This window comes from Apteryx mantelli, chromosome 6, assembly GCF_036417845.1.
Source record: "Apteryx mantelli isolate bAptMan1 chromosome 6, bAptMan1.hap1, whole genome shotgun sequence".
NCBI lineage: Eukaryota > Metazoa > Chordata > Aves > Apterygiformes > Apterygidae > Apteryx > Apteryx mantelli.
In genome coordinates, this window is record NC_089983.1 from 683,900 (window position 1) to 708,959 (window position 25,060).

Here is a 25,060-nt window from a genome sequence, read left to right on the forward strand (position 1 = left end):
TTCAGTCATTACACAGGCATTAAACAGAAGGATAATGATTTCTCAACTATCCCGTCATTTCCACAGACTGCAATTTCCTTTGTTCCACTGTAATATTTTCATTAAACAGCAGAATAAAAGTGTTCTGTTTTTACATAAAAGAGTGACCATTTCTGTAATGACGGTCAAACTCCATTAATTCTTTAGAAATTTTTTTAGCTTAATTTTTTCCAAGCAAATAAGATATTTCCCAATGAGGTCATCATGCTCTGAGGCAGACAGAAGCATTACAAAACACAGTTCTGCCGAGGCAGCTTTCTTATTGCTATACCTGCCTATGATGTATTTATATCTTGGTTCATCTAAGCTTACCTTTCTATTCTCTCCTCAGTGAAAAACAGAAAAGAAATGTCTTTATATTTAAATAAGTTAGGAATGCAAGCAAATGAAGCTGACAATCACTTCACAGAATCACAGAATCGCTGAGGTTGGAAGGGACCTCTGGAGATCATCTAGTCCAACCCCCCTGCTCAAGCAGGGTCACCTAGAGCACATTGCACAGGATTGCATCCAGGCGCATTTTGAATATCTCCAGAGAAGGAGACTCCACAACCTCTCTGGGCAACCTTATATGGATGTCTACCATAAGGTGATAAATACATTAAAGATGATGCACCTTTTTAATGTGTTTCCTTTTTTTATCAGGCACCCAAACATCATACACACACACACACACACACACACACACGCACCCCTATACACACACACAAATATATACGTACATGGAGGATAAGACAGTCCTCTTGGCAATGGGGAAACCAGTTGAGCTGCTGCAAAACAGCACAGTGCGGATCTTGGAAAGGAGAAAGGAAAGTCAGTGAAGTGCCCTAGTCAAAACAGCCTTGCTCGAGTTCTAGCATAAAGGTGATGCCTAAAGCTCCCATCCCTACCCTTTATGCCATGGACTGGCTTGCTTCATCCGCTGGAGCATGGGTGACTGCCAATCCACCCTCTGTACTCAAAGTCACTAAGATCAAAATCCCTGGCAATAACAGCGTTAGCAGCAAAAGGCAGCACAGCTGCTGTAAATCAAATGTAAAGCAGGAGCTGAAGGTATTATTGAGTATGGTATATTTCATGGGTAGAGAAATATTAGGGATGCTAGATGAGTACAAGTGGTACAAGTGAGGTTGTCTCATCTGACCCTGGAACTACAGGCTTTCTGACCTGCCTTCACAGATTATATTGATGTGGCTTTGATGTTCTTGAACCTGATTTCCTCTGTATAGAAGATATTACAGCACTTCCCAACCTGAAAGGATTTTTGAGGAGAAACGCACTACAGATGCGGTAGTGATTTGGAGCTCTCCTTGACTGTAGATCTGTCTGCTTGCAGTTCCTGCTGGCCAGACTCTAACAAGGTGAGGGCTGAAGCTGGATGGGTCTCACCAAGACAGCCTGGGTAATATCTCACACTCTGCGCTGTGCCAAGACGGGCTTCCAAAGCACATTGGGTGTTCGGCTGGCTAACCTGGAGCCTGGTTAGAGCATTTACAGGACAACATGCCCTTCAATGATTTATATACATCAAAGAAGCGAGGATTAGTGTCAAGATACCATGATGAATTATTTAATTTCCCTACTGTGCTAATGTCTTCTCTTTGCTCCCTCTTCTCTCTACTGACTGAAGTTAGCTGTGACTATATAACTACTATATGCAAGTGTATCAGAGCTCTGTTAATGTTGGTGGGTGCTACTGTAAGAAAAAATAACAATTGTGCTGTATCTTCAGGAATATATTTCATATTTTCTTTTTCCTTCTAAATGCAGCTAATCTATCTATCACAGCTTACCTGAGAAAGCCTGACGTATCTTGGAGTGTTTTTATTGTATGCAAAATGCACAGGAGAAAGGTATTTGAGGGTCTGAACACTAAAATCAAACACAGAAAAAGATGAAGAATGTTGATAGTGTCTCTTGTAGATTGAGAAGACAAGAACACTTACAGCAGCTGAATTGGTTGCAAAACCCAAGAGCTGCAAAGAATGAAAAAGCACAGGTGTATTGGGGCAGAATTCAAGCGGAAAGAGTTTTAAGAATACCCTGAGGTCAAAGTTCAAATACATGCTCCAGAGAATAAACTACATTCAAATACAGGAATGGGCATTTTGTCCAGGGGCAGATATAACAGCATTTCCATTCACACTATCCACAGGGACCTGTCCTCCCCGGTTACCTGTACGGTGATGGATTTGCTCAATCACTGTCATACAAATGGTGTCTGAGTGCAGTCATCTGCATCCAGCCTAGATGTGCAACTACTGTGTAAGTCAGATTTATATCTAAAATCTGCTATATTCACAAGTGAAACATGAAGACTGACTAATCACTGCAGCTGACTGAAGCAGAGGAAAGCATTCAATTGCACTAGTCTGAATCTAGTATCTCCCTTTAGCTAATATTTAGTTTTAAATTAGTGTAAATCTAGAACAATTCCTCCTGACTTACTCTGAAATCACAGCGATATAACCCAGAGAGAATTTGGCCAAGGGAAAAAAAACAACAAAACAGAACTAAATAAAGATTTTCTACTGAAAACACTGAGTTAAGAACTGAAACTAGCAAGCAATGGGAGAAAAAGGGTGGGAAAAAAAATGAAGTAAATTAAATATTGAAAAGGCACTTTAAAGTAGGCTAACATTCTTTTTTCTTGTTGAAAGTCAAACATCTGATTTGGTTCCATTCCAGCAGTAATGTTTGAAAACAGTGGTACTGCATTCTGCAACAGTCCCATGACTGCAGAGGTACTAACCTTATGTGACTGCACTGCTTAATCTTTATTCAGGAGATGTAAAAGAATGTGTAATCTCTGGTGCTTTCCTGTGATCCCAGCCTTCTCTTGAATATATACAGTATGTCCTATGACAATATAAGTCATGACCTTCCTCCATGAGGAGGACTGAAGGAAGACAGGTCAAGAAAACTGCGGTAGCCCACATTGGGGAATTCTTTTGCTAGGTACAGCCGTAGAAGGAAACAGTGCTTGTCTGGCATGCCGGTCAGGTCTAGAGAGTCTGAATTGGACAAAACAAGAATGAAATATGAATTTCCACTTACTTTCTGATCCAAAACCATTGCTGAGACAGAAAGAGTAGTCAGTGTCTGGTCGGTGATTTTAAAAAACAAACTTCCTGTCAGCACCCATAATTTACAACCTAGCATAGCCTGATGACAGAAACTATTTGCTGATGTAAATGGAGAGGCGCTGCTTGTGCTCCAGATTGACTTGGACACAAGCCCACCCTGAACTGAAAACTCGGCACTCCCGGTGGTGCAGCAGCGTACGCAGGCTCCTACACCTTGCTGAAGGGCTCCTCTGCTTTGCTCAAGCACAGCCCCACACGAATCGAGCTGTGAGGCTCCTTAGGAGGGACCTTAGCTCTCAGTAGCTCTGAAGTCAGGCAGAGGTTCAGGTCTGCTTCTGTCTAGGTAGCTAGACCTATAATCTAATCCAAGGAGAAATTACACTCTGGTATTAAGTAACTCTTTTGTCTTGGTAGGCGTGTTCTGACACTTGGCCTGTACCCGCTGTATGGTGGATACACAGTTTTCAGTTTACATCCTGTTTACATCCTGTTTACACGTGTTAGTTTGCATAGACAGAGAGTTATTAGTTCCACAGCAGCCTATTCTACATGCCTCAATATTCTCATGCAAACCTCCTTTTCAGCAGCACGCAGGAAGCCCAGAGGACAGCACCAACTATCTTTTATACTCCGCATGGCCATGCAGAGTGGGGGGCTCTTGGAGTCTCACGGGAAGCTACATTTACTACATTTTTACAGCACAGTCCAGCATAGGCACCAGTTCTGGTGCTTGCAACATCAGATGTACGTCATGCAAATCTCCCCAAGGAGCTCTTCCATTGGTAGTTTTCCTTTTTCAGTTTCAGATTCATTTATGGATCTCTTAAGCACCTGAATGCTGTGCTTTCCCAAGCAAATGCATACTGATACCACTAGGACACCCTGCCTGAATCTCCTAAAATTTCCTTAGGCAGAAGACAATACTGAAAACAGTGGTCTAAACTGTTTTCTGACTCAAGAGATTCACGCTGACCCAGTCTTCCCCCCTCCTCCCCACAGGCTTATTAGACAGATGTATAAGTTTGCCTAGGAGAAGAATTCCCGTGACTTTGAGATAGTTACTTATATCCTGAGTCCAGTGTATGTAATATGTGCAATGTAAAAGGCAAGCAAGGTACGTTCACCAAAAGCCTACCTTCTGACAGTCTGCCACTGCAAAATATAGTTGTTACATTGTTCATAAGAGAAATCCAGTTAGCATTTCAACGCCTTAACCAAGATGTCAGTTCTTTCTTCATGAAGGCCAAGGCTTGAAAAATTGGGAAGCTCAATTCCACCTTGTGTTTCAGGGACTTTAGCAAGACAACTACACCAATTCCCAGCAGCAGACTTCAGTAGGAATGCATCCTTCACCTTCTAGACTTCTGAGAGTTCACGTTCAAGGAAGGCGATAAAAACATCGAACAGGTCACTCTCATGCTGACGATTTCCTCCTGAATACAGAAACAAAAATCTCGACTAGGTGTGCTTACCATCCAATACTTTGAAAGAGCGGAACTTGGAATTTCTACAAATTTGTCCCACTGTTAATAAATTCCTTCTAAATTGAACACTGCACTTCCAGCCATGTCAACAGTTGCTGGCATCAAGGCAGCTCCCTTTTCTCACAGAAGGCTCCAGCAGTTCAGGCCTAAGCCCCCAGGTCAGGGCTCAGTGCTGTCCCTGGAAACAGTCCTCCGTTTCCTCAGCACTGCAGAAGCCAGGTCGCTCTCCCATGGAATACTCCAGCAGCCAGGGTGCTAAGTTTCTACCTTATTTTTCCAAAGACGATGACAAAAAATGGTGTTAGGATACAACAGTTAATATTGGCCTCCTCAAAGAGTGCAAAGCACTTCAGCCCTAGTAGCACTACCTCAAACACTGACATCTTGGAGTCTCTACCGGAAGCCATTCTTGCAGTTCCTTCAAATGATAGCATGAAATATCATGACTAATGCCGTCCTGCTATGTAAAACTTTGCAGCTTCTCCCCAAACTACCGCTGTTTCCCCCTAGTGGTCCATCTGCCTCCTCCCATTTCTATTTCCTGTCTTTAACCGTTCATTGAGCTCATTCACAAGTCAACCCTCAGCCACGTATCTGATCTCTCTCTAGACAGACATGCAAGACTTGATAGTAAAGCCTTTGGTTACTCTTTAAGAAGATGCAAGTTCTTGGATTTTCTCTCCCGGAATTTGTCAGCAAGAGTTGAGCAGAAAGTCTAAAGCTGGGGGAAAGAAAAAGGTATTCTGCATCTCCAGATAATACTTAAGTATCAATAAGAAAAGCTAGCCTGCTGGTGTTTAGAAAAGAATTACAATGAATAAAGAAGAAAAATCATTCAAAGCTTTTGGTTTTGTTCTTTGCAATTCTTTTAACCTTGCTGAAAGCAAAGAATTTAAAGTCACATTTCATCATACTGTGAGTTGAGTTTTGCTGACAGAGAACAGATACAGGTAATCATTACATCTACAGATATTGTGCCCATACAAGGAAACACCTGGTCTTTCAAGCAGCAAATTAGAATTGACTTCCAACAGTTAAACCTGTCGTGCTCATAAACTAATCAAGTGTACCTAAAATGCTCAAAAAATCCCCACATCGCCAAACTCACCTTTTTAAACCAGGACACTTTTGGAGTACAGTCTCCTTGTAGTACACAGGACACTAAGCCCTTAGCTATGAGAAGGCATTGCATACGGCTTGATTCTACATATATTCCAGCTTTTATCCACCTTTAAGGAATTACTACTATAAAAGCTCAATACTGACAGAAGTTTTCTAAGCACGCAAATGTACTGATTCCTCAATTTAATATTCTCCTGCGAACAGCTGAGTTTGCATGGATAGTGGTAATACAGTCTCTGTTACCTTGGACGCCACGCTTTGGATCTGTCATAGGACCTCTGGATAAAGCAATGGAAAAATGACCATCTCTCTTTTTACATCTGAACTTTGGTCAGAGAGGCCACCCGCACCTAAAGATCAATTCAACAGAACACATACCATAGGTTAAAGAAAGGTAAAGAAACTCCATCATTGCCTCTATTTATAATTTGGGGGTTATGGGAGTATTCTTTCTGAATAAACTACTGTAAAGCAGAGGGGCAGTAGAATTTTACATTCAAACATTTAGAGTTTACTCCCAGCCCCTCCAACAAAGTCCAATTGGTCTTAAAGAATCACTTCTAAAAGGCCAGGTGTAGACAGCCCAGCTAGAGTCACCAGTCCCAAGAGATTAAATATTATGCCAAGAGATTCAATGCTGACACCATTTAGAATCTGTACAAGAGCAGGGAGGAGAGCACTTCACAGCCATGCAGTTGCTCCTCCACTTCAGCAGATTCCTCCCTCCCCTCTTCTCTAACTGCACTCACCTTCTGAAAGCTCTGCTAGGGCTGCGCTTCCTGCGCCTCGCAAAATCTTCCTCATCCTCAGAGGAGGAGGAGGGCGAATCACTGTAGGAGACTGCATGTTTCCATCTGCCAGCTTGTCAAGAACAACAACACAAATAAGATTAAGAACACACTACGTCAAAAATCAAGAGAAGTCTACCTTGGAACGCACTGTGAGAGAGATCTACAAATTGTCCAGCCCGTTATGTTCCTCAGGCATGTGATTTCAAAAAGCGTTACGTTTTTCCTTGTGAGAGCAAAATTCAGTCTTTGCTGGGAAGGCAAAAGGCCTAACTAGTTTACAACCAAAATTCAGCTACAAATTGCTCATTTTCTCCAACGCAACTGACACAGAAAGCACCCAGTTTCACTGAGCATGAAGTATCCACTCTCTGAAACATAAGCCACTTGCACATACCAGTCTGTTTTCCAAAACTGAGGCCCCTCTTCTTTCCTAAACGGACTGCTCTCAAGAATGCTAAACAAAGTGCTCATATCATGCAATAGAGAGCATTTTCCAAGTTCCAAGTGCTTACAGAATCCAAAACAACCTCTGTCACCACACTCACCATTACCGCTTCTTTTTGGACTTGTTCTTGTTTAAGTAGGCTTCCACAGAGAAACAGTCCAAGAAGAAATTAGGATTGGCAGCTGAGGGATTAGAAAAGAACATTGCACTTCTGTTCAGTCTGACTTTTGCATACAGTAGGCCAGAGCTGTGCAAAGGCACTGTATTGTGCTTGCGAATCTAGTGCCCCTGATTTCCACTGAACTTAATGTTCAAAGCGGTTACCAAAAACAGCAGGAAAAGGAAAGAAGGGAGCTCCTGAGACAGCTTCAATTAATTATGATGCATACAGGAAAGGCTTTTGCCATTAGCTTCTGCAAAGTAACTTGAAATTCTTTCAGGAATGACACCAAGAATGCAAAACACTGAGTGTACTTGTCTAGCCAGCTTTTAATAATACCTTCTCAAGTAAGTAGCCAGATGCCAGCAAAGGAACATACATGCTCTCTTTACCTACCTGCCAACTAAGAATAATTTCATATTATTTCTCAGTAAAAAAAAAAAAAAAAATTTCTCAAGAAAAGAAAATTGGTCCTGCTTTCTGAATGCAAGATAAATGATATGGAGTATAGAGACAGAGCACATGGAAAACTGAGAAATGAGTCTGTGAGCACTGCCAAGCCCACGCCTCACTCCTCCAGCACTCTTCTCTTTGATCACAACGGCATGAACTTCTCTCCTCTTCTCTTCTTTACTCTCCTGTTCCTTGAATCCCTCCACTTGGTCCAGTGATGCCATCTAACTTCCTTTACACCAACACTCACACATGCTTCCCTGTAATCATACATTCTCTTCTGGCACTCTTCCCACTAGGAAAGCATACTTCAGTTTTTCTCCCCATTTCAAATTCCACAGTTTTCACCTTGCACCTTAACGGAATGCCGCCCCCTACTCTTTTCTCCCATTTGACACACTATTTATAGTGCCTTTATGCAACTTTCTCCCGTCCACCTCCCTGAAATCCACACACTTGAACCAAGTCACACCGCTCCACTCTCTAGATCGCCCAGGCCTTGTACTAAAGCCACTCTGCTTAAAATCATAGGGTAACTTTTCTGAATTAGACTTCCAGACCATTAGTCAACTCTCATTCTTCCTTACTAGTCTACTGCCTTTGGCACATTTCACCATGCTTCTTTTTAGGCATCTCTTGCCCTACTACCTCCATTTCTTTCCGCCACCCTCCCTAGCTTCCTCCTCCCCTCTCAATGGTCTCTCACTGTTCTACAAGGAGTCCTGATGCCAACGTGCTTCTTTGGGTGGCCCAGGCTATGGCTAAACTAACGCATAAAAAATGGCTGTGCACTCTTCCCTGGCCTGTTAATGACTAATAACAAGATTACCCCAGGGCTAACTAAGACCTCATACCTGCACGTTTGCCTTGAACTTTTTGGTAGGTTTTCGTTCCCCTCATTCAAAGTTTTGCAAGCCTGCAGAACATGTGCGAGGAACCGCCTTCACGAGGTATTGCATAATTACATCTCTCCCTCAAGGCCTGATCAGCTCAGCTACTGCAACATGCTCTTCTCTCCTGAAATACAGCCTTGCCCCACTCACATCCTTTCAGAAAGGTGCTGCAAAGCTCATATTCTGAGCTTAGTGCCTTAATCACAAAGAGCATTCTCCCCAAACCCTTCAAGTTTCTTCTCTCACAGCAAACATAAATTTGCTAAGGCTTTTCACGATTTAGCCTCATTCCTACATTATTTCCTACGGAGTACCCAGAGGACAGCTCTGAATTCCAAGCCGGCCCTGACAGCAGCTCCAACTGCCTGCCTGCTCAACACACAAATGCAGAAGCACCTTCTCTTCTCCCCTGTCATCTTCACGCTTCACAGGAGCTTTTCATATGCATCTGGCAGTTTACCTCACCTCCTGAATATTCTGGCTGGGCTGCTCACAACCCACAAGAACTGTCAGGCTGCTGCTGTAGTGAGAGCAGTGCTTATCATTCAGGGTAGTACTCTCCATTTCCTTGTATTCCCACCTGCCCTCAAACAAACCTTTTCTCTTGTGTTAGGTTGTAAGCATTCTGGAAAAGGACTGGTTCCTTTTGAGGACTCTAGGTCCTGAGCTTACTAGCGGCGCCTTGGAGTCCATGACTATGGCTTTTAAGCTCCTTGGCTCTACAGAAATATGAAGAGATGAAGAGTATCCAGTAGTTCAGCTCATTTCTTTAAGATGAGGTTCTGGCTGGAACATGGTAAAGAAAACTGAAAGCCGGAACAAACCTACACTGCCATCCTGAGTGTCAGCGATTTCCTCATCCGTTCTTTAAGTTTCTTTCTTGTTCTTTCCTCCTCGGGAGTACGTACCAAGGTTTTCCTAATTGCAAGAAACAAGGCGGCTCAGACACAAACATGCAGAAAATCTGACACGCACACTTGGTGCCTACATAGGAACTTTATCAAGGCTCTGCATATACACAAAAGATTAGCATACAGTTCCACTATGCAGAAAGCAAGAAAGAATCCCTGGAAACCAACCATCTAGTTTTACTTATTTTCACAGTAGGCAAATTCCAATTTAGGCTTGTAGCCTTCCATCTAATAGTGGTGAGAAGTTGGAAGCGTATTTTAATAAAAGAAATGATTAGCAAAACAAAAAGCAGGACATCCACAGAGATTCCTGGAGTATATGAATCTCTCTTTCCTTTTTATCCTAGAGTTCTCAAAGAACAGGGCCGTGATCCCCGCAGGGAGCACCCAGGAGGAGAGAAGAGGAACATCATTCTGGCATCCAGGACTGACCACAAGAATTTCTGCTCTAAACTGGCGTTCAGTAAATGGGGAAGCTAGCATGCATTTCTTATCCAGATACAAAACTGAGTGTACCAGCTAATCACACACTAATAATCCACCAGTAGAATCATGAAAAAAAGCCATATTTAACCAGCGGATACAGAAGTATTCATACTGGCACTTGACAGATATCATATGAAGCATTGTGGATAATTCTGGGCTCTTCTGGAAGGAAAAAAAAGGGAATTTATATTCAAACAAAAAGCAACAAAGGCAGGCTGTGAATATGCTCCAGAAATGAAGTGCCTGTCATTCAAAAGGACACTAGGAGAATTTAACAGTGAAGGGCACAGTGAAGACAGAGGAAACATGATTGTTACATATAACCGAAGGTGCTCTAGGCACAGAGAACCACTTAAGCTCATGGGAAATGCTGGCACAAGAACAAACATCCATAAAGTTGCCACCAATAAATGTAGTTGGATTTGAGAAGGCTTCAAATCCCTGAAAAGAAAATTCTGGAAGTAGCTCGCAATCAAGGGAATCTCACGAGGGAGCTTAAGTCCATTTCTGAAAATGATTCTAGGATACATTTGCCCTGTAACGGGTGACTAAACTACTGGACACAGGAGATTCTTTGGGAGGTGATGAGATGTCAAGGAAAAACAGGCAAACGGGAATCCAAACCTGAGTTTCAGAGAGAAGCACAGGAAACAATACACTGCCTTTTTAGCCTGTAGGCTAACCACACTTCCCAAGCGCACATCGTTCTTCAGTGCATGACGAACAATAAGAGTCAGTAACTGCGGAGGAAAATCACGACACGTTAACAGCTGGTTGTGCCCATGCAACGGAAGGCATCAGGCCATCTCTTAGCACATTTCAACCCCAGCCATCATTTTGATAAGTTTTAGAGTAAAAAGGCAGGCCCTGGAACAGCTGTTTGTAAACACAGTGTCCATTCCAAAAAAAAAAAAAAAGAAAAAGAAAGAAAATCACAGAAAGGGCCTTCAGAGAATGCAGCATAAGGTGTATATGCCAACTTGTCCCTGTGGGATCTTGCAACGGCACTGTCATTTCTGAGGTCTGACAAGGCTTCCTTGCCATAACTTGAGGGGAAATCCCCCTGAAAGGTAACACAGTACCTGCCGACATTCTGCTACCAGGAAGATCAGGCTCTTGCCAAGAAGCACATCCGTACTTCAGAGATGCCGACACGCCAGGCTCCCGAACATCTACGTGCGACTCTGCAGTGACTGACCAAACATGTTGCAGGTTGCCTACACGGAGCAGAGAGAGCACAGGCAGCTTCACTGACTAGCATCATCCTCAAGCCCAGCAGGAAAGGAGAAAGCATCCTTCCCTTACAGAGAGCAGCAAACCTACGTAAGCCTCACCCACTCTCACTGGAGTACAGAATCGCAGAATGGCCGAGGTTGGAAGGGACCTCTGGAGATCCTCCTGTCCAACTCCCCGCTTAAGCAGGGTCCCCTAGAGCACGCTGCCCAGGATTGTGTCCAGACGGCTTCTGAATATCTCCAAGGAAGGAGACTCCACAAACCTCTCTGGGCAGCCTCTTCCAGTGCTCTGTTACCCTCACAGGAAAGAAGTTTTTCCTCGTGTTCAGCTGGAACTTCCTATGTTTCAGTTTGTGCCCGTTGCCTCTCCTCCTATCGCTGGGCACCACTGAAGAGAGTCTGGCCCCATCCTCTCTACACCCTAAATTTCGGAAAGCAGGCAAAAAGTCATGGGAAGGACAAACTATCCGGCACAGAAAGGTCAGGAGTGCTGCTCTTTTCTGATTTTCCCCTTCTGATTAGAGGCCTCCATGAACATTTTTGCTAGTACCCCAGAGCGGCAGGAGGACACAACTGAAGCCTGTTCATTGCTTGCTTCCACCTCGGCCGAGGTTTCACAGGGAACACGCTCAAACCTGCTTTCCTGCAGCACAAGTCCGGCTTTTCCGACCGCCTTCTACGCTTAAGCAGAAACCCCAGCCATGAGGAGGGCTCTGATGGCTTTCCAGACTGTCGGTATTGTCAAGAGAGAAAAGACAGTCTGCACTGCAGTCAGTGATATGAAGGAACAGGAATAACGTTGGGCTCTGGATCCAAAGACGGGGAGAAGGGAAAGCAATTCAAAAAGAAGAACGAATCTCCTCGCTTTGAGAGAGGCCTGTACTCCACGACTGTCACGCAGACACCGCAGGACAGACACGTGATAGCAAGAGAAGGGTCCTGTACAAACCTTCTAGGGCGTGTTCTATTCCTTTAGGGAACGGGTGCTGTAAAGATGAGTGGGTATTTCCTCCCAGTCTGGACAGCGCAGAAACAACTGGGCGGAAAGAAGAATACCCTAGTCACTACCCTCTCATCTAACATCTCAAAAGGAGTGATGAGATACCTCCCTTATCCTGTCCACAGAAATGACTGATCATTGCCCTCGCAAGATCAAACTGTGAGTCAAGGCAAGGGAAAAGCCTGTCCTGCTTGTCCAGGATTGGCCTTCAGCAGTTAGAGGTAGTTGGAGATGTCATCTTCTGAAATGGCTTTCAAGCCCTTCCTTCCTTGCAGCATATTTGAATCACCTTAAGGGAAATAACCTGACTTACTTACTCTGTGACTTGATCTTACTCTGTGACTTGATCTTACTTCAGGAAGATTATGAGTGAAGGACTGGGGGGCAGAGAGGGAAGAAAGGGAGGGAAGATTGGGTCTTTCGGGACCCCACTACATCTGCCCAGCCACAAGAGTTCTCACTTCAAAATGATTTCTAAAAAGGGAACCAGGGCACGTAGTTGAGTGCTGCCTTAAATACTTAGGCTGAAAAATTATTAGTGAAAATCAGTTTTCTGTTCCTCTTGATGTTTGCCCCAACAAAGAAATACAATCTAAACACATTCAGAATCAGAGCAGGAAGATGGCCAGTAAAGCCTTTGCTTTTTTTTTTCTCTCCTCCTCCCTCCCTAGCTCTCCAATCAACTTAAGCATTCAGCTGCCAATTCTTTCAGGTGACAAAGTTCATCTGAAGAACACTCCACACCTGCCACTTTGGGGGCAGCATGGCTTCGCCCATCCCCCTCCTACACGCGTGCAAGACAGGACAACCCAGCAAAACCACATCGACTTCACTAACAACAGCTTGCAAGCCCCTGAGCAAAAGCTGCTCCTCGAAACTACTCCTGTTTTAACAGGTCAACGGGTTAAACACATTTCTGCCCAAAAGACACAAAGAACACATACATTACAAAGCCATTGGCTGCAGGCCCTTGCCCAAGAGGAAGTGCACAGCTTCCGCTGGCAAGCACGTGTCAGAAATCCAGACAGACAACACAGCTCTGACCTGCAGAGGCCTCTGGAAGTCCCAGCCCTCGTCCTACACACCAAATATGCAGAGAGCTGCAAAACCCCAGCCCCTGCCCGAGACACTTCACACCTACACCACTTCCCCACTTCTGCCATTTGGGCAAGACATCTGCAGCTGATGAGGAGCTGCACTCACCTCTGCGAGTCTCTGCTTTCCTTCACCTGCTTTGTCCCTGGACACACAATCTGCCTACATGCACAGAAAAATCCCCACAGGCACTTCCATTCAGGTGTCGTGGAATCTCCTAATGAATGGAAAAGAGAGGGAGAATTTGCCTCTCTCTTGGCTGCCTGGCCCACTTGCCCTCTCAACTGGTCCATTAAGAAGAGGACGAGATGCCTTTGGCCCTTCTCTAATGGCTTGCGCTCATTAGTACGGGTTCAGGCCTTACGAGGAGGAATTCCATTCCCCTTCCCAAGCCAAGTAATGCTCACATACACGTGACTCCAGCTGCTTAAAATAAAACACAAACACAAAAAACCCCACTCACTCATCTCCGTATGGTAGGCCAACAGAAAGAATCAAAGGACACTGCCTGGCTGGGCAATAAAGTGTCCGAGGATAGTCACTGCAGGACAAGCAAAGCATCTGGGGGAGAAAACCCCCAAATCTTAACTTTACATGCACAGCGACAGGCTGTGACCTAATGGTTATTGGTCAAGAAGACCCAACCACTCAAACAGAGATGGCCAGGAAAAGACATGCTCCTTGCTCTGCAGAGGTCAAAAGAAGCAGAGCAAACGGTATTAGAAAAGGAACAGAGAACCCAAGCAAGAAATTGCATTAGGCCCTTCCAAGGACTCATGGTAGGCCTTCAGCCCAAAGACTGGGTGCACCTCTGGAAGAACAAATACAGCCAAGGCCATCGGGCTACTACCTCTGCCTGACGAAGCTCCCAGGTCCGTCACAGCCTGCTGGAAGAATACTCTAAGGAGAAAAAAAAAAGTCACTATATACTGCCCTCTTCTGGTCCTGCTTCCTCGACAGCTGCTGTTCAACACTAGCCAAGAGAGTATCAGGCTGAAACAACATCTCGTTCAACCCAGTGGCCCCTCTGCTCCTGCTCTCTAAAGCTGTTGGAGTAATCATCTTCACTACCTCTGCATCAGGGGCCAAGACGTCCAAGGGTGTCAGCTGAGCTAGAGATTTGTGCTATGCCAGCTAACACACGCAGAAATGTTTGCTAACGCTGAAGAGCTGTGATAGTTTGGAAGCTCTTGAAGTGGGGAGAGCGGGGGCCAGGAGCAGTTACAAAGCTCTTGGAAGAACGCAATGCCTCCCATGGATAGCACGCTTCCTCTTACACTCAGGCTGCTACTAGGAAGCACTTCCTTGACATTCTTCCCTCTGCTCAAAAGCCTAGCTTTACTGATTGCTCTGTAAAGTTAGCACATTTGTGCCAGAGGCTACCATGGATTTGACAGCAAAGTTTTGCCTCTGAATATACTGGGAAGGTGGCAGAACCTCGGCATCCAAGACCCCGCACGGAGGGCACAATGCCACACGAGATCAATAACTCGGGTCCCATTCCCTCCAACTTGCAGCAAGTCAATCACAAAGACTGACGGTCTGCATCTACTAAGAGAAAAGCAACAACATCTAATCCTGCGTTAAACAGAGAGAACCTGACAAATCCTTCTGGTGAGTCAAAGCAGAAAAGCACTGACTCAGCAGTTACTTACAGCAAAGCTTCACAAAGCTTGCTGCCTTTTGGTCCCATTGCATCAAAGCATTTCCTGGCCTTCTTTCTGACCCGTTATTAAGATACACTTGTTAAAGGAGACACAGCACAGCCTTGGGCTGCACACAATAAAACCAAAATGGACTATCCTTACTTGCTGGTGCTCCTCACCCAACTCTAAAGAAAAGCCAGTTTGACTCACCACCAGTGCCCAGGGCGTTCTCAAGTGAATGGGCACTAAGATGCGGTCCTCTTGGAAGACATACACTCCTCCCCTCCATCTTCCTACTGCTCCGGAGCCCCCACAAATTAGTTTGCGATAGAACAAAGTACCCAAAGCATGAACCACTGGCTAGCCTTCCTTCTTCTTTCTTTACACCACAAGATTCACGTAGCAATTGGTGATCTGTATAACAAAAAGAAAGCTTGAGGTGAAAAATGCAACACTGCTTTACCAAAGGAAAAGTACACCAACACTTCTCTGCTGGCCACCCTGCAGCAGGCAGCTGCCTGAGAGAACTCCAGGCGCAGCTTCTCTTCCCAGACGTTAGCGCATGGTTACCTCTTCAGAGTTTGCTAGGAACACTTGTCACCCACTCCAGTCAATCTGGACTTGAGTAGGACAAACTCCAGGAAGCAGCACCAGACAAGAAGGACAGGTGCTTTCAGAAATACTGCGCCCTTCGAGGCTGAAAAACAGAACCTGAACACAGATACTTCGGAGATCTGCAGTGGGAGGGGGGGTCAGCAACAAATTGGGAAAAGGAAACTCACATACACCCTCAAGGGGTATTTTTCAATATATACTGGTGGAGAACACCACTGCGCTGCAGCAAGTTTTACCTCACCCTTCAGCCAGCCAAGCTCCTTTAGCCTGTGGATGCGCTCACAGGTGACCCTGAGGTTGACAGCACTGCTCATCATCTCCTCTGGTTTGCCTTCCTCCAATGCAGCAAGGACCCCTCTCGCCATTCCTGCAAAAAGCACAGGTACAGGGGAAAGGGCTCAGGAGACAAAGTCCTCAGCACAACCACCTGTGTGCAGCAGTCAGCTGAAACAAGGCCTTGCAAAGCCTGTCAAGCTACAGCTTGGAAACAGCAGGAGTGCTTCGGAGCATCGGATCACTGGCTTCCTCAGTTTGCTGCTCAGTTAGCAACAGCAGCCTGGGATTTTTTTTCCTTTCAGAGTCCTAATTTGGAAGGGCAGGGTTGTTTCAATCTGTTTTCATATCAGTGCTGACAGGTGCAAGAGAGGAAGCTGACAGAAAACATGAGCGCTAGCAAACACAAGGAAACGGCTGAGGAACGAACACAAGAACAGCAAGAGCCTCCTCTCCCACATCAGGCTGCAGCCCTCACAACACTGAGCTTTAACCTCACCGCAGCAGGCATTCTCCACACTAAGGCACCTAACACAGGAGCCTGGAAGAACTTGAAGGTGGTGAGCTTCAAAGGGAACAGAGCTGACAACACAAGGGCAAATGGACATCACTACACAGGAGTTCAGGCAATCAGAAGTCCACGCTGGGCATTTGACTCGCTGCAGTAGGGCTGCTGGCATCCAAGTCTGCTTAAAGAAGGCAAAGAAACCATGGGCCTGTTAGCATAAAATACTCTGATCTGCAATAGCACCTCCTTCTTGCTTGAGGCTGGATTCACAAAATTCAGAAACCACCCTTTTCCCTCAGATTGTAGCATTACTCTGCAGGCTTCAGTAAACCCTTGTTTTGCTAGTCCTTTCCAAGCCAGATTGGAGTAAGTAAGGACAAACTGCTCGACTAGCACACAATGACAAAAGTCTTGCTCATGCATAAAAGTGCAAGAAGGATATTTTGTACACACAACCAATCAGCCAGCCAATTCCTCCCTTTCCAAACTCCCAAGTGCCTTTTCAGGGATGGCCGCTTTCAAACTGTGCACCCGTGTGCTACAGAATCCAAAGCCAAATAGAGCCAAGAAAGCCACAGCGTTGGCTGAGTTTACACAAGCATTAAGAAGCTCAGCAAAGCCTCCTATATAGCTCTTCAGCTGAGATTGAGTTCTCATGATAGTTCTCATTTCCACGGTTAAGCTTGTATTTCTCATCTCAGTCCTTATCACAGCTGAAAATCCAAGAGATGCACCACATATCTCACAACACACGGAAGAGCAGACTAAACACGTGTTGCAACCTTGTACTGGAAGTCAACTAAGCTGGTGCACTGTGCGCTTTCAAGCATTACCCCACAGGCAAGAGGGAAAGAATGAAAACAGCATAGAGTGGAGTGCTCTGAATGGCACAGCCACAAAAGAAACGACAGCAGGAGACCTCTGTCAAAGCACCGTTTGTTGAAGAAGGCCCCCCCTCCCCCTGGGAAAAACAGCTGGCACCACAGAGCATTCTTTACTCAACAACATACTCGCGAGAGGGCAAACAGTTACGGTTGAAAACACTCAATCAGCTTTCCCTAAAAAAAGAAATAATAAAAACAATAAAAAGACCTTGCGGGAGACAGCATGGCGCCTTCCTGAAGTCAGCGCAAGAGCAGCCCCTGCTCTGCCCTCCTGCACCGAGCTGGGCAATGCTGCTGCTGCCTCCCCAGGCACGTGGCTCCCTCCTGGCCAGGCCCTTCCCACCAGCACACGTCCCCAGGGCAAGGACCAGGCTGCGGCTGCGCTGCCAGCAGCAGCCTCGCGGGAGCCTGCTGCCAGCTCCCCGCTCCGAGCCCTGGCCTGTTCCCTGGAGCCCAGAGCTGGGCGCCAGCAGCTGCCTCCCCTCGCCCACCGCCAGGAAGGCTTTGTGCCAGGCAGCTCCCGGCTGTCTGGGGGAGTCTGCAGGGAGGGCTTGGAGGAGCTCTGCAGCTCTCCTGGACCTGGGAGGGAGGTGGCGAGGGCCACGGTGACTCCCAGAGATGCCTTTTGTGTCCTGCTCATGCTGACGTGGCAGAAGCCCCCCAGCGCTGGGGTCATCATGCGTGGGTGTCGTGCTGCTTGCTGCCCACACCTGCATTTCGGAAAGGAAAAATGAGTGTGGTGTGGGGCCAGTCACTGCAAGTGCACGAGAATAACTAACAGGCATTTTTCAAGGCAAAGTAACTCTTCTTGTCCTGTTGGGTGCCCGAGAGATGGCTTCTTTCCTCAGCAGCATCCCTCAAAACCTGTAGCTGCATGACGGCCCGCGCTGTGTCCTGGGCCCTGGGGCCTTGGGGCCTTGGAAGGGCCACTGATGGGGCCCATGTCCAAAGCAAGCTCCCGAGCGCTCCCCCCCACGGGGACCCCGCTGCACTCCTCACTGAAAGCACCTCGGAGTCCCAGGGAGAGTCGCTGTCTTCCTCCCGCTCCACTCCTGCTGCCGACGTAACACCTACAAAGGAAGTAAGAAACGACACGCCATGAGTCCTTCTTTCACTCTGCTGCTCTCCTCCATCAGGCAAGCCCTGCAGCCAAGAGACGGAGAACGGTTCAACTACAGAGGAAAAACAAAGCCGTGTCATTCAGCCCCAGCCGCACCGCCGTGTTCTCGCCACTTCCCGTGGCCTTCTCTGCAGCAGAAGATGCCCAAGCCCAGCACGGCAGCTCACACGGCTACAACAAACGCCCAACAGATGGTTGGGTAGCATGCAAACCAGGCTCAGGCAGGCCGGAGTCACGGAGTAGGGAGGTTTCGGGGGCATCTCCCCTCCAAACTAGGGCTCCAGAGTTTGGCACTCACAAGCACTTTGCACGGTAGAGGAGGAACCCTCAAAGCGCTAGCCAAAACATCCTCACACGCGCAGCAAGTCACCAAGAAACAACGCTCCTTACCTAGCACTACCCCAAAACAGCTCCCTCAACTGACACTCGCTACCCTCAACCTTCCCCCCTGGCATTTGCTGGCAAGGGCAAAAGGGGGTGCCGTACCGTCTCACAAGCAGATCACCATTTCCGGTCATTGACTCGGCACAACTAGCAAAGAAACAAAGCGGATCAATGTTTATTAACTCACCTCTCACACCAGCAGGGGCTTCTGCAGCATCCGCAACTTGAGGACCACCAGTAGCCTCCTCTCCCTGACGTTCAGGTGATTCTTCCTAAAAGAGGCCAGCCAAAAGCGTTGGAAAGAACAGAAACAAGCAGCCTCTGCACAGGCAGGCGACACCTTGCAAAGTACTTCTCTCCTCTGTACCCACACAGGGAAACGTTCTCACTTCTCCTCTACCAGGCCTGCAGTTTTTCCTCGGGAACGTCTTTGAGCAGACAGCAATACCTAACGTCACAAACGCCCGGCTCTGCTTCTGCAAAGCTCCTGAGAAGCACTGCCTGCACACAGGCTGACCCTGGCTTCACCTACGTTACAACATCCAGGAGCGCACGCACCCTTTCCCCCTCCTTTGCGCCAAGGAAAACCAACAGCTGCCTGCTTCTCAAACAACCTTAGTCAAACCTCCTTCTCTTTCCTCACTTTCGCTCTTCAAACCACAGTCACATCTTACTATGTCTCTGAAGAGCTACTGCAGCAACATTTGCGACAATCTCTCAAAGGTCACTGAAAAAAAAACGGAACCAGCTTAAAAATCAAACATGCCTGCATCTCCAGCAGTACAGCCTGGGTTCCAGCACCACACTCGGAGTCTTCATCACAGCGCAGTCCCAACGCCATACACCGCAACTGGGGGAAAAAAAACAAAAAAACAAACAAAAAAACCCCACAGAGTTGAAACAGGCAGCGTGAGATCACATGCAAGCCTGGAATGTCATCCGCATCCGGCACGAGAGAAAAAGACCCGCCTGAGCAACTCCCCGCCAAGCACACTTGAGGAACCTGACAAGGAGGAAAGGAGAGCCAGGGGATGAAGCATTTCAGCAGATTTTGAACAATAAATGCCCTTCCTCCATATCAGTCAGAATTCTATTGCCAAAGTCACTGGAAACAAAGAGCAAGCTCTGGAGGACAAAAGAATAGGCAACCCAGGAGCTGATCAACTTTTATGGTCTCGAGATCTGACTCACAGGAAGAAAACCACGTGGCCATTTATCTTGTCACCTACTGCTCTTTCACCCCCCCCCGACCTCAAGGCTGCTGCATGCTCTGCCACGGCTACAAGTCTTTGAGGAAACAGCTCACAGCAGCAGAAAGGGTGGCAGGCAGGAGACCGCTCTGCCGGAGAAAACCACCTGCCTGGAGACTGAAGTCCAGACAGGTCTTCCCTGCAAATGAGTCGTCCCATGGCAAGTGTTGCCTGTTGAGGCACTTTACCTTGGCAGCTGAACTGCGGTTTTCTTCCTCAGAAGCAGGACAGCTGTCATCACTCTCCTCTTCCTCCAACATTCTTGAAAAGCAAAGGCAAGAAGGACCCTGTCTCTCCAATCTTTCCTCTTTTTAGGCAGGTTAAAGGATTTGGGAAAAGGTATTGTTCAAGTCTCACCTTGCAAAGTATCCGTGGGAAATGTCGTCTCTCACTGTTCAAATATTAATTGACATGATTAATTCTTAGCATGTCAGACCTTCCAACGTCAACAATGCCTACAAGCGTGTAACACGGACAGTTCTACAGGCCACACTGGAGTGGAACATTCAGGCGAGACAGCACGAACAAAAGCATGCCCCAAACCACTGGTTTTTCTCATCATACTGAATTCTCCCCCCCAAACTAAGTAAGCAAGCAAATTCAACACTGTCCTCATATTTCCTTCTAACGTTCCTAACCGAAAAACTAGCATGGCGCCAAGATGCTATGTGAGCAGACAGTTAGCAAATGCTGGCGCGGGCTGAACAGGATAAGAAGTGACTCAACTGCTGAACTCTTCATACCACACAGGCGAGCATACGCCACAGGCAGAGATTGTTCTCTCTCTCTCTCATTCTCTCTTTGTCCCGTCCCCCTCCACCAACCTGTGGTTGAAAATGCCAGGTACTGCACAGTATTTGTAATTTTTTTTCTTTTTCTTTTCTTTTCTTTCCTTTTTTTTTTTCTTTCTTTTTTTTTTTTTTAAGAAAAAAGGAAAGCCCCCATCTATAAACATGGGGGATCCAATAGGCAACAACCCTCCGAACGGACGGCTAACACGCTAATTACAGAAGCGCCCTCACGGCCTTGCAAGACACGTGTCCAGTCGGCAACACAGAAGCGCATTTTACAAAACTGTGTGCGCTTCTCCATCCGAGACCTCCACTGAAGTCAGTGGTGAACACGGTAAGCTTCAACAATACAAGCCACCAAAAGAAAAGGCCGTAGGGATTTTCCTCATCAGCTCCTCCACGGTTAAGGATCCTACCTCTGCTGGCCAGAGCGCAGGCACCCAATGCAAAGCCAGCAGCTCCTGCTCCAGGAGGCGTGCTAAGCGCTGGCACACCCTTTGCGCCGCCTGCAGAAGCTTCTCCCGCCTTTTCCCTACTGCAGAGTCTACCAGGTGTTGACTAACACTGTATACAGAAAGAAAGGAAACACACTGATTTTCAGACTTTGCATTGCGAGCAATTTGATGCGAGCTCAGCACCACAAACGTGAAACCTAACGGAGCATTTGGGTGGAAGTCGAGGACAATTTCCCAATTCGCACTTGACACGGGAACAATACGTACCAGAAGAGTCCTTTTCGCCCAGCTGCAACAAAGGTCTCCACACGCCATTAAACCTTGCTGCTGTTACCAAGCATGCCCATAAACCAACACGGACGTTCGGACAACTTAGCAACTCTAACGGTGACCCAAAGCACCTACCGAGCACGTCCAGAAGTTCTAGCGCAATCCTCCGCTGTCCATCCAAGAACGTCTTCCTGGGAAAGATCAGCACCATAGCGAAGAAGAACTTCTATCATGCTCATGTCCCCAGCAGAAGCAGCAAGCATAAGAGGGGTCCTAGAGCATCCAAAAGACGACAGGAAATCTATCGGCCGATACAGACATCTCACTGGCATTATTTGCAGCCCTATTTGCTCCCAAAACAATTACTTCCCCCCTTCCCACAGGCAGAAGGAAAGCAGAGCCAACTACACGGAAGCACAGGAGAACTCAGGTCGGAAGGGGCCTCAGGAGGTCTCTCCGCCTAACACCTCCCCAAAGCACGCTCAGCTACGAGGCCAGACCGGGTTGCTCACGGCTTTACTCGGTCGATTCTTCAAAGCCGCCAAGGAGGGAGGCTGCACAACCTCCTCGGGCAACCCGTTCCCACGTGTCACTGTCCTCGCAGCCAGCAAGGTTCTCCTCACATCCAGCTGGAACCTCTCTCGTTTCAACGCGTGCCCGTTGTCAAAGCAAGTGCCAGGACAGAGAGACAACGCTGCCCGCGAGACAACACTTACCTACCAACCATGCCTGGGTTCTAAAAACCCGCTCCTGCCCAGCAGCAATGCTGGAGAACTAGCGGCAACTCCCCTGCCTTGCGGTGACCAGACACAATGCTTTCTGGCAGTCCTGAAGGCAGAAGCCAGCCAGCGAGGCGCAACAGCAGCCAAGTGCAGATCACTTTTCCAAAGTCACGCAGAAGCAACTGCTTCCGTGTGGCTACTTACTTAGGCCTTTTAGAGGCTCACGCCCACGCCTCTCATCAGTCAAACTTTAAGAATACTCAGGAGACCCACGCCCTGTTTGGACAAGCCCTTCACCTTTCAGACTGATCTCGAGCGTGCACGTCAGCTCCCTTTTTAAGCAGGAACTCCACCATCTCTTCGTGATGTTCGGACACAGCAAGAGCAAGGGGAGTGTATCCCATCTGAAAGCATGAATCCCCTCAGTTAGAAAAACACAGAGAAGTGAAGCAACCTTTTCTTTCCAAGAGCGGCCTTACCCAAACTCCGCGCTTACCTCATTCCGTGCATCAATACGGGCACTGTGCTCCAGTAACTGCCCTGCTAGAGAGGTGTTAGGAGCAATGGCAGCGAGGTGAAGGGCAGTGCTGCCGTTAACATCGGCCAGATTAGGGTCGGCACCGTGCGCTAGCAGAATGGCAACGCATTCTTCTTGCTGGCACTGTACTGCCTGGAAACAACACAGGAAAAAAGGAAACCTTTCCAGCAACTACGTTTCCCTCTGCCACAACTCCCACAGCTTGCCAACCTCGGAAAACAATAACGTGTTCAAAGATTAGGTAACGTTAGGCGCCTATTCGGCACCAAGCACGACACAATCGCCACCCACACCTAGGTCAAGAATCACCCAAGGGAGGGATCGCTCAGTGCATAACTTATAAGCCCTACCTACAGCAGCATCACATACTCCACGTACCTTCATCAGCGGCGATCTCTTGAAATTGTCACGAGGATCCAGCTTGCACTTGTTTCCTACTAAATAGGAAACAACCTCCGAATGCCCGTTAGCGCAAGCAAGATGCAGAGGGGTCCTAAAATTTAAATATACGACGTTAACACCGACAGACACGCACACAGCTGAAGACACCGCTCCTGCCTATGGCACGTGGGTAGGGCCACCCGTTTCCAGTTCCAAAAAACAAACTTAGAAAAAGTTTCTCATTCCTTCAGCCATGACAGCAGTTGCACACCCAAAGCCTGGGGCGGGCTAGGAAAAATGCCCCCCACACCACCCCACCCCACCCCAGCACCCATTTATGAAGACGACGGTCACTCAGCTCCCCGCCTCGTTCCCTGCAAATGGATTCCTGCGCCCAGCCACAGGACTCTTCCCGCACAGCCTCAGGCTTCCGGTGGGAAACTGCTGCCCTCCACGCCTCTGCCCAGGCAACTGGCCACTGCCTCCAACAGCACGACACACACAGCCCAGCAAGGACGACCAAGCCTTGGGCACCTTAAGCCTACGGCAAGGGACCCTCTAGCTTTCGCCAGCATCGCTCACGTGACAACAGCGTGCCAGAGGCTAAGGAGGTGGCTTTTAGAACACCATCGCATCAGCTTTGTGCTGTGCTTTTCGGGAATTCGTGCCTTCTGTCCTTTCCCCGAGCTCACTACTGCAGCAAACGCGAGGACACGCTCGCTCCAAAGCGCCCTCGGTAACACCTAGCAAACCAGCCAGCAGAAACCTTCCCCCACAACACTGCCATGCCCACAGCAACAAAGCAGCACTCTGTCTTGCCGGCAGTTGTAGCTACCCTTCTCCTACAAGCTCAACCACGGAGGAAGCCCTCTCCAAGGCAGCAGAGCTGCCTTTCCACCAGCCCTCGCCAGCTGAAGAAAACGGCACTCCCTTCCTTCCTTCCTCCCTCCCTTCCTTCCGCCCTCCCTTCCAGGAAGGGCCCTGCCCTGCCGCGCCGCACCGCGCCTGGAAGAAAGGCAGCCCTTCAAACTGCCCAGCATCTCCAATCAAACCACCGCAGCCGATGCGGCTACGAAGGAACACGCGACCACCTCCGAAGGGCTGCTGCCACACACGCAGTACAGGTGACGCTGCGGGAGAAGCCGCTCACAAAACCCGCCCCTCGTTTCGCCCTCCTCAGCCGAGCCAGGCCGAGCCGAGCCGAGCCTCGCGGGCTGCCACCAGGCAAGGAGACCTCTCTGCTCGCAGCAAGGGCCCGCTGGAGCCTCCCAGCTGCGCCACCGCCGCCCCCTCTGCCCGCCGCTGCGGGGCCGCGCCGCAGCCACAGACGCAGCCACCGCCGCCCGGCCCTCGCGGCCGCCCCTCGCGCCTCCCCCCACGCTCGCGGCGCGGCCCAGAGCCCGGCCGGGCGCGCGCGGGCGCGCGCGGCGCCGCCCCCCTCACCGCTTCGCCTGGTCCCGCCTGTCGATGCCGAGTCTCCGCAGCCACCACGGCCGCCGCACCCGCGCCAGGTCGCCGCTGGCGGCCGCGCGGTACAGCTTGCCCAGCTCCTTCTCGCGGAGCTCGGAGGCGGCGCCGACGCAGGGCAGGGAAGCGCCGCCGGACGGCGACGGCGGCGGCCGCGGCCCCTGCCCCTTGCTGAAGAGCCCGAAGAGCCTCTTCATGCTGCGGCGGGGACGGGACGCGGCCCGGCACGGGCACGGCCCCGCGGACACGGCCCCGCCTCGCACGGGGGCAGAGGAGCCGAGCGCCGGCCAGTGGCCGCGGCCCAGAACAGCTGCTGCGGGGCTGCGGGCTCGGAGCCCCCGGGCCGGGGGCAGAGGCGCGGGCCGAGAGCAGGGACGCAGCAAGGCTCCCAGCGAGGCACGCGCCGTCGCTCCGGCAGCGGCGGCCACAGCACTGAGAGCAACCGCCTCCAGAGGCCGCGCGGGCGCCGCGATGCGCAACGGCCGCGGCGAGGTCGCGCAGCGGCGTCACAGAGCGGAGCGGGGGGGCCGCTGCGCGCCTGCGCAGTACCGCCGGG

The 25,060-nt window shown here is 48.7% G+C and overlaps 1 protein-coding gene across 1 annotated transcript; it reads right to left on the minus strand.

Moving 5' to 3' along the window:
- Positions 1–18,294: 18,294 nt before the first annotated feature.
- LOC136992328 (ankyrin repeat domain-containing protein 7-like) lies at positions 18,295–24,701 on the minus strand. The gene is made up of 9 exons (XM_067298606.1): positions 24,481–24,701; positions 23,035–23,149; positions 22,615–22,788; positions 22,416–22,522; positions 21,532–21,669; positions 20,069–20,141; positions 19,397–19,480; positions 18,818–18,902; positions 18,295–18,374 (listed from the first exon to the last, which is right to left on the minus strand). The coding sequence occupies exons 1-9, from the start codon at positions 24,699–24,701 to the stop codon at positions 18,295–18,297; spliced, it is 1,077 nt and encodes a 358-aa protein (XP_067154707.1).
- Positions 24,702–25,060: the final 359 nt, after the last annotated feature.

Excerpts from the sequence above, each read along its gene's own strand:
- LOC136992328 (XM_067298606.1), bottom strand. The coding sequence starts at position 24,701 with ATGAAGAGGCTCTTCGGGCTCTTCAGCAAGGGGCAGGGGCCGCGGCCG. Across the intron at positions 23,150-24,480 it reads AGGCGGGACCAGGCGAAGCG|GACCCCTCTGCATCTTGCTT; the intron begins GTGAGGGGGGCG and ends TTTAAATTTTAG. Across the intron at positions 18,375-18,817 it reads AGCCCCTGCTGGTGTGAGAG|AGAAGGCCACGGGAAGTGGC; the intron begins GTGAGTTAATAA and ends CTTCTGCTGCAG.